The 9,803-nt window shown below is 37.8% G+C and overlaps 1 protein-coding gene across 7 annotated transcripts in view; it reads right to left on the bottom strand.

The window, feature by feature from the left end:
* Positions 1 to 8,649, bottom strand: part of ATP2B1 (ATPase, Ca++ transporting, plasma membrane 1) — a 35,413-nt gene extending 26,764 nt beyond the window's left edge. For 4 of the 7 annotated variants that reach the window (XM_009579195.1, XM_009579196.1, XM_009579198.1 and 1 more), the window contains exons 1-5: positions 8,239 to 8,647; positions 3,105 to 3,302; positions 1,981 to 2,235; positions 1,775 to 1,900; positions 1,262 to 1,405 (exon numbers count right to left, since the gene is read on the bottom strand). In XM_009579195.1, coding sequence (XP_009577490.1) covers positions 1,262 to 1,405; positions 1,775 to 1,900; positions 1,981 to 2,235; positions 3,105 to 3,302; positions 8,239 to 8,443 — 928 coding nt within the window. In that variant the 5' untranslated portion in view covers positions 8,444 to 8,647. Of the gene's footprint in view, positions 1 to 1,261; positions 1,406 to 1,774; positions 1,901 to 1,980; positions 2,236 to 3,104; positions 3,303 to 8,238 lie in introns of all 7 variants that reach the window. The other 3 variants (XM_009579199.1, XM_009579194.1, XM_009579197.1) reach the window with 1 other exon arrangement.
* Positions 8,650 to 9,803: the final 1,154 nt, after the last annotated feature.

Here is a 9,803-nt window from a genome sequence, read left to right as displayed (position 1 = left end):
GGGAAAGAGCAAAGGATGGAAACTGTTCCACACTAATCCCTGGAAGCGTTGCAGGTCAACTTTTACTCTTCACTACCACACTTGAGCTTGAAACGGATTTTGAAGTTTCAATTCTTCTTGTAACAATTCTTGTAACTTATTTCTGAAGAAACTTACTACTTTAGGTTTCAAGAAGGGTCAGAGCTGTAAAGTATTTGTGGATTAGGACAAGAAGCCAAAAAGCACAGTTCCTGCACAGAGCACACATTTCAACAATTGCCTCTTTAGTTTGAAGGCACTGAGATTCCTAAGCACATTTCTGTATGGCTTTCCATTTATGGCTTTCCATTACTGTTTCATATTCCTCTGATGAAAAAGTATATTTTTCTGCCAAGAATCCTCAGACTCAGTCCCATCCAGTAGACCTCACAGCAGATTCTACAAAAATTTTTGTTGTGAAGCTCAGTCCTGAACATGCCTTGTGAGAACTAGTATCAAAACACTACTGGTTACCATTTCTAAGCTTTGATTCTCACTTATCTATGGCTTAGATAAGTGACCTTATAATTCCAGCTACTGAGCAAGTCCTTCAGAAGATAGCCCATTTCACACTTCACAGAAGGGCTCCAAAATGTTCTGGGTTACAAGCCCCTCATCCCTCCAAAAATAAAGTTTACAGAGAAGTGCCGCCAGGGATTTGCCTTGTGTATTATCTGAGCATTCAAAGTTTTAGCTCTGGAAGAAAAAGAGTGGCAGAAGAAGCTGACTGCTCACCTTTATCAAAATCAGTCTTATATATGTTTAAGATATCCACAAACTCAGCAGCATTAATGATACAAGCTTTTCCCCTTCAAGTGTCATAGAAGAACTCCCTATACAGGACATTTTCTATCAAAAGCAGAACTAGATACTTATTAAGCTGAGTTACTGCTAATAATCTGTTTGCCATAAACAAATATTTGCTATTAGACATGAATGTACTTTGAAGTTACACAAGATGGCAGTTTAACAATTTATACATGGTATGGCTGGTTAGGAGTTGTAAACTTTCCAACCTCTAATTAATCAATGAGATCTGAAGTTTAATTAAACATCCACATGACAAGAGTTATTGGTAGTGGTGTACCTGGTCACTGGACCAGAGTTTTTTTTCCTGTGAAACCTACTGAAAGTATGAGGTTTAAAAAGATTTCTGGTTCCAGACGACTAGAACATGTTTTTATGCAGTAACATTCAGGAGTCCACCTCTCCCTCCCCAGGGATATAAGATTATAATGCCTACTTTTCTTGTCCTTCTTCTCTTTTTCCTTCTCCTTCTCCTCTTCATCTCCTCCAGCCCCAAGTAAGGTAAAGATGATTCCAGTCTGAGAGTTCACACCTACAGCAGTAACTACCATTCTTCCAGAACCTTCCATCACATGTGTACCTGAAAGATTGAATCAGGTTTTCCACTGAGACTTGAGCAGTTATATGGCAGAGCACAAAGGAAATGATTTCTCAAACTTCACGTTGATGAAACCATAAGATGTGTATGTATACCACTGTGTTCCCCTAGAGCTTTAATTGCCAAAACTATCTGGAAAATAAAACCACATGCAACTATACAAAATGTTTGTCAGTTTTAAGAGCCTGCTCACTTTGGCAAATTTTTGTACTAGTTGTACTGGTTTTGGATACTTTTAAGAGTCAGCCTAAATAAGGTCCAGTTTGCCAGATTTTAACCTCAAAATTTTAAATAACATGTTTACCCCCAGAAACAAACCACTTTCTTCAGGAATTGTCAAATGTTACACACCTGACAGCAGCATAGGATCTCTGTCCAGAGATTTCTTAACATGATCAGATTCTCCAGTCAGTGAGCTTTCATCAATTTTGAGGTCATTTCCTTGAATGAGTACACCATCAGCCGGTAAAAGATCACCTACGAGAGATCACTGGGTATGTTGACTGCAGTTCCTTTTTTAAAAATAAAAGAAAGTTCAACTTTAAAAATATGTTTACCATATTTCACTTGTGCAATATCTCCAACAATTATGTCAGCTACTGGTATTTGGATGACTTGACCACCTCTGATGACTGTGAATTTCTGTTCTTGTTCAATACGGCTCTGCAATCCCCGAAATTGTTTCTCTTTACTCCAGTCATTGAAAGCTGTTACTAATACCACACAAACTACAGATAGGAGGATTGCTGCTCCTTCAATCCAACCTGCTTCAGATTCCTCCTCTTCTTCACCAACACTTACTGATCCACATACTGTAGAAAACAGGTTTTAGATTTAAGAAAGTTCATGCAGATAGTTATTTCAACAAAATAAAGTTTTGCCAAACAGAAGAAACTATTAATAATTGCCAAACATTTTCTGTGCTAGCCTTCTTTGCAGTTTTACATTTATTTTCAGTAAGGGTAACACACAAAGAAGCTAAAGAACCTGAAAGCTAGAGCAGCTCAAGGAAGTTAAACCACCTAGAATTTACATCCCTGCTTATCTGAACATAAGAAAACAGAAAGTTACCTGTCCTTATGTTGTTAAAGGATGGCATAAGAATGCCAGACTAGACAATTAGTTAACCACCTTCTGCTTTCTCAACATTTCCCACTTCACCTTTATCTTAACAAGCCAGACATCATTGCAAAAATTCAGTTCAATGATGGCCAGATCCCTTCATCTTCCTTTTAGAAGTATAAATATAGCTTCATTTCTTAAATTAGAAAGTTACCAGTGTCATATTGCAAATCAAGGAAGATTTAAGACTTGCTGACTCCCCAAAGAAAGCACATGACCGCAAATTATAAATTGCTTAAATATCTGAGGCAAAGCTAAAAAAAAAAAAAAAAACCACTTGCACAGAAACATGACTGGATCTAAGACAAGTTCTTGTTCCTGCTGCTTGCACTTTACCTTTGGCATTATTTTGGTCAGAATGATACCAGATCATGACCAGGGAAATCTCATGTTGCCCTTTCAAGGCAAGCTAGAATTCTAGTTTCTCTGAATAAGGAACAATAAGCTGCTTTTCCACTGACTTACTGTCTCCTCTCAGTTTTACACTATAGGCATGTTGGACCAGGAAAGTCAGTAGTATAATACAGGTAGATGCCTACTTTTTAAAAAGTTTACTTACATGATTCATTTCCTCCTGGAGGCTGGTAAAAAGAAAGGCCCAAGGACACTACGGCTGCAATTTCTAATATAATTAGTGTAACGTCCTGTAGTGCTTCCCATACTAACTGAAGAAATGTTTTTGGCTTTTTAGGAGGTATAAAGTTCTTCCCAAAAACTGCTTCTCTCCTTTCTATATCTGCTGGATTTCCACTTAAACCTATTTAATAATAAGACAAAGTTAGTGACACTTACTTGCATTTCACCCTCACATTAGAAGTGGTTGAGGTTTCCCATTCATGGAATCAAGTCCCACTCCATATTTCAATAACAATACTGAAAAGCCGTATCTCAAATATAATTACATAAGTATTATCCTTAAATCATAGTATAGAAAACCAGCTATATTCTATAATTCACACTTTGCCAATATAAAGTAAGCTGATGGTCTACCTACTTGCACTTACTATGACATAGCAACAGAGTAATAGTAACAGACATACCTTTGTACAAAGTAAACAAGTTTGTAAGACAAGATCATTAATAGAGTTAGTACTATTGAGACTGAGTAGCACCATGCAGCTTTAGCAAGACCACAGCCTGTGAAGCCAGCTCTAGTTCCCACTGTAGGGATTCTGTATTCAGAGATAACATCCTAGGATCCTACAATTAATGTAACATTTATAATGAAATATTTAATTAATTATATAAAATACTATAAATATTATATTTGTGTATTATTTAATTATGATATAAAATACTATTAAAAGCTGGTGAAGCTCTCCAGGCATGATGTGGAGAGAGGCAGCCACTTAATGATGCTGCTTCTGCCTGGACAGCAGTTGTTTGCTCTTCTGAAGCTTCACTTTCTTTCTATCTCTTCTCACATAGAGAGAGACCGTACTTAGCACCGTGCAGGGTCCGTCACCTCAGTTTTGTACCCATCTTTTCTTACATGGCATATTTCTTTCAGAGTCCTCTTCCCTGTCTCAACTCTTGTACCATCCTTAAGGGCCCCTAGCAGGCAAGAGTGAGGGGCCTTCACTAAAAGGCACAGCATGCTTCAAGAGTTAGCCAAGTCCTTAAAAATAAAGGAATACCAAATATATTCAGTGCAAGGTCATGCACTCAAGGTCTTCCATAAGTACACCTCCTGTTTACTCCTTCAACAGTTTCCTGCCTAACCCGCCATTCAGAATTTAAGCCACTAGCTCATTTTTCAAAGCAAAATGGCCAAACGTCCAGCCATGTTCAGAGCAAAGCTCTGGATACTTCAAGCATATTGCCCCCAAGGTTATGATCAGCACCTGCTTAAAGACAACAATTTTCTTAGTAACAGTATTTTTAGTCGTTAACCCAACTGCTTAGTGATAAAGTCATTGCAAACACGCTAGGTAATCAATAAGAACAGCGACCACTGCAACTGGCTTTCATAATAAGTGGGGTATTTAATACCTCTAACAGACATTTCCTAGAACCATCACATGATATTTCAAGACACTCTGCAAAGACTACTGAACTGCAAAGCTCAGTTTTAAATGCTAACAACTGCTATGTAATCACTTAACTGAAAAGCAAAATATTATGTATAATATTCACTTTTAAAATATATTCACTTTTCAAAAGTGAAACGAATTAAACATACTCTTAGTGTATATAATAAATTAGCTTTATTCTAACACTCTTAGATTCACCTTGAATTCACTGCTTTGGAAGTTTAATACAAAGGAGCAATTTTACTAGTTAGGCATAACACTACACTTCTTGAAGTTCAAGCTTTGAGGTGCTTTCACTCTTGACTCCAAGAGCACTGCAAGACCATTTTTAAAATCAAGCTATACGAGAGGACCTAGAGAAACTCAGGACAGCTTGGCCATTCCAAAAGGCTGGACCATGTTGCTATTTTGCAACAGATACCGTTTCTCTCTTCCTTTTAGCATGGCAGAGTTTGGGAAATTATTTACATAATGTCAGTGGCATCACCTTTCTCCTCCCTTCACAAGGTACCAGGATGCAGAACATCAGAAGTATACAGCAATGGTCTCTGAAGAATGAAAAGCGTTTTCCAACAAGGCTATATAAAGTCAAGCTACTGTCAGAACCACTTAGTGAAGATTAGTAAATAAGCCTAGCAAAGACAAAAAGCATTTTTATTTTTAGTATTCAACATAATACATCATGCACTGTTAACTGAACTTGCTACATTTACCAGACGGTTGGCAATTTCATAGTTCACAATCTACAATCCTGAGGTCGAAACTACTGTCATTATATTGTTCATTATGTATCTTAACTAGGGTAATTTATGTTATTCGGGATTAAGTTTGGAAAATATTAGGCAAGGGACTAGTTAAAGCTTCATATAAAAATCTTATTAGAAACCTAGAAGTTACCAGACAATCAAAATTACGTAGACCTGTGGAAATATCGATGGTGGTCCATCTCTTCAGAATATAGGAAGGACTTTTGTTACTACAGATATGTCAAACATTCATTTATTCACATTTGTATATATTTCTACACATGTGAAGGACATAACAAACATTAAATACTAAGCAGTAAAGTCTGCTCAGAGTCTTTTTTTAGTAATACTGGTAAAGAACAGTTCCCATTTCTCATTTCAGATCAGGTAGGTCTGATCCACATTTCGCCTGAAAACAGACATTGCCTTACGTTGTCAACAACTTCAAAGCCAAGAAATTATACAAGCTGAACTCATCCACTGTGTAGCATTTTGGAACTACCTGTACTTTTGCTGTGAAGCCACTGGTAATTACGCAAGTCAGCATTTCATATCATAAAGAAAGCTTCTGAATAGGAAGAAGTGTCGTAGGGCCTTGCAGGTGTACACATGAGATTTTAGAGAGCTAGAACTAGGGTAACACATAGCAGTTTTCTGCATAGATCTTGCCTAGATTTTCTCCATTAGAAATGTCTCCATTTCTATACTTACAACCTGAATTTGACAGAAGAGGCCTAGTTCTACTTTTACAAAAGCTCTCCAGTACTCCTCTGAGAAATTTATAGCAGCTTACCTGACAGAGAGGCTGGTTCTCTAAAGGTTCATGTAGTGATTTAGAGCCAAAGCGACACCTTTGTAGAGGACACTGCTCTAACTCATCCTTTTTAACCTTTTCTGAGCTAATTATTGCATTTGACCTTTGAGGCCTTGCTGTGTTTATGAGCTGCTCTCACACTTCAAAAAAAAGATGAAGCTCTTTTATCAAGTTAGTGACTGTATTTAACTGATTGCAGGACAGTACATCTAAATGTCAAATCCTTTTGAAAGGGAAAGGCCTTGATCACACAGTCCTCAGTACAGCAGAATCAATCTGCAGGAAAGGGCATCTAACCCTTTCTAGTTTTAGTACGCTGACACTCATCATTCCCGTGTGTTAACCTGCTTGTTACATTAAGGGACATAAAGGAATCCTGCAGTATCAGGTATTTGGTGCTTCACGGCCATCCGCAATCATATGCCCACCTAGTTTGCAGTAATAATGGGCCTTAAACCTTGCAGATTACTGTAAAACAGGATTCAACTCTCAGTTCAGTTCCTGATTGTAGAAAACTACAGTCGTTTTTACTGAGAAAGGAAACTGCCTTTCAATACTATGCAACAGGTCAACAGGGTAATGAGAGACTGCTGCTCCTATCTAGGAGGTGCTACACCGCTTGGATGCAGGAGTGCTTCACATGCATGCGCTAAACTTTACAACTCCGTTGATGCCAAGGAACAGAAGTTTGCACTCCTCATGTTTTACAAATTTCTTCTTCACCCTAAAATTGGTCTACTCCCATTTGCTGGCAGGTCAGGCATGAGAGCTGGCTACTTTCAGTTTGGTAAGAGGAACCCAGTTCATGTACTGAAATAATTTCAGGAGTCTGGAAATCAGGAGTCTGGCTTTAAAAGCAGATCAAGCTAAAACATGCTAAATGGAGATGTACCCAGAGATACCTTTAAGGCATTAGTAGGCTGGTTTTGATCCAAGGAGTCAAACCTTTCCATAGCATTCCTGAAGAACAGAAAGCAACAGTTCTCCAGGATTAAGACAGCAGGTACTTTACTGCGACCACATGACACCACATTGGTTAAAAGCTATGTGAGTGCTTAAATGCTGAGACACCACAATTTGCCAAAATCTTGATTTTGGTACTTCTCAATCACTACCAACAGCAGGACTTCACATTAAGTTTGAGTTAACGTTAGATAAAAATACATAAAAACATTTGTACAGGATACTACAGTTTAGATATCTTAAGCGATGAGACTTGCATATTTGTTTCACAAATTAAAGCTTATTGTGGAAGAGTGTAGTAAAAGAGGGCCAAATCTTAAGGAAAACTTCTGGAAAGCTCTCGGGAAGGAGACTTGATACATTTATTTCCTTCTTCACATTTGTACAGTCTATCTTGGAGTATTAACTCTAGAGAGCAAAAGCATCAGGTAGCCACACTTCACAGAATGCCATCAAGTCCAACATGGCAAAGACTTCTTTAAAGATACTTATTTCTAGAGAATAAGGTTGTGTGATCACTTTGCAAACCTTCTACTAATAGTGACAGTACCTCTTAGTGCCTAAAGCTGTATTGATAGTTATTTTATACAGTTCAAATGAAATCTACAGAAATACTTCAGGTTTAAAAACTAAATCCTCCTATTAAGAATTCAACGTAGTACAAATAGAAAACAGATGTCACCAGTTTTAAAAATGGTTGCATTAGGGAATACAAGAACACAGAAGCATTAATAAGCCCTACATTAGACTATTAACATCTTGTGTTCTACAACAGCATGATCTGAATTATGAACTATAAGTCATATGAGCTATTCACAGAACTTACACTTTCACAGCAAGTTAAACATTGCTATGTTGCATTGCTATTTCATATGTGGATGCCTACGTCAATGAACTTTATTCCAAAATGCAACTTCACCACTAATGCAACATCTCACATGCAGTTAGACCAATTGAAAAAACTCTTGCTTACTTATTACCATTGAATACCTCTGCCTTAAAGAAGTAAGAAGCAATCTTTTATTATGGTAACTGAAATACTTTTATAAACTTTGTTACATTAAAAAAAGTAGTTTGCTTGACTAAGGTTTTTTCCCAAATGGAGTTTCCTCAATAATAGTGTTAAAATTGACTTACCTTCATTTGGTGAAGTTTTCAATTTTGTACAGATGCCATGTACATCTCCATAGCATTCCTGTATTTTATGCAGAGCATCTGTAGCTCGAAGTTCCATAAGAGAACGGAGCTCTGCAAGAGTAACTCCAAAATCTCCATGATTAGCTTCTTTTACAGCATTTTTTACGCCACTATATGCAACCGAGTTGTTTGCCATATCACCCATGATGCGTGCAGTCTTTAGTGTAGACAGTTTCCAGTAAGGAACAAGATTTCAACTTAAAATATTTCCAAACGAAAAATAAATCCTTTGGGTATGAAGACAGTCAGGAGAGCAGACACATCACCCAAGTAAAAGACCCCGTCTGGAGAGATATCTTTGAGGTTGTCCCATGGCGCGTTCTGTTCCCCAAGCCAAATGGCATGTACAATTATAAATATACATTCAGTTACATAACAGCTATACTGAAATACATTGTAATACAACCCTACTCTTTGTGTTGAGGTTACAGAACAAATTTCTGCTTAAGGACAATTTCTTCATATTTCCTCTAATATTTTTAGTTAGCATTCAGCTGGCAAGAGTGACAAGGCATAAAATGGATGTTTCCCATCCCAAAATAACCTTGCATTATTATATTTTCTTAAATCATTAACTCCTTAGAACAGCTGTTGCCTTTAAGTCTTGCATTTTGCTTGGTATATCCATATGGTTCATCATCAAGGGGAAACCTTTAGAAACACCTGGGAGTGAATCTGTTTCCAGGGAAATGGAGTTTAGAGCATCCACCACTGATATCACACGGGGTAAGAACATGCTCAAGTTAAAAATCCCGACTTTTTGCTGAAGCTTTCACCTAAAAGTTTGGGATGAGCAAGCTTTTGTGTGTTCCCATGAATTCATTTGTGCAAACCTCAAGGAAAACAGTTTCATCACTAAGTTAGCCCACGCATGAAGTACTTTTGTAGTGTAAGTATGAGTATATCTTCAGGCAGACCTAGATCTTAATGCATTTTCATGTCCAAACAGTTTTAGCCCCGCTTCAGCCTATTTCATCACCACTCAAGCCTCCCACAGTATCTGCATTTAATTCTTTGAGCAGAGGGGAAAATTGCACAATACCACCTTCCCACAGAAGGGATAGGGAGACTAAGAGCTGCTCTTCTGTTTGATTATCAGAGCACTGTTAGCTGAGAAATTAACATCTACCCACAGGATTCTTAACCTGCACAGCATTCCATATTTAATTCCTGCTCGGCTGACACATCTTGCACGTACACATGTATCTACACAATAGTACAGCAAACGCACAAACACTTCATGCCTATGCAAAATCTGCTGTGTGCAGAAGACAGAAGTCTGATCATGTAAGTCAGCTTTATCGACATAATGGGGCACCGTGAGCACAAGTAACAATATATTCCCCCATGAAACATTATGACTGCCAGGCTCAGATGAACAATAACTTGGACACTTCCAGGTCAAGACGACCCTCAGGTGTCATATGCCTAGCAAAGGCAAACAGTTACCACTGACTGCATTGCTTTACGAAGGCAAAGAGTCAAACAGCAAAGAAAAGATTTCT

This window comes from Fulmarus glacialis, unplaced genomic scaffold (assembly GCF_000690835.1).
Source record: "Fulmarus glacialis isolate BGI_N327 unplaced genomic scaffold, ASM69083v1 scaffold5956, whole genome shotgun sequence".
Lineage (NCBI taxonomy): Eukaryota > Metazoa > Chordata > Aves > Procellariiformes > Procellariidae > Fulmarus > Fulmarus glacialis.
The sequence above is the reverse complement of the archived record's forward strand: the minus strand, read 5'-3'. Positions and strand labels throughout refer to the sequence as shown.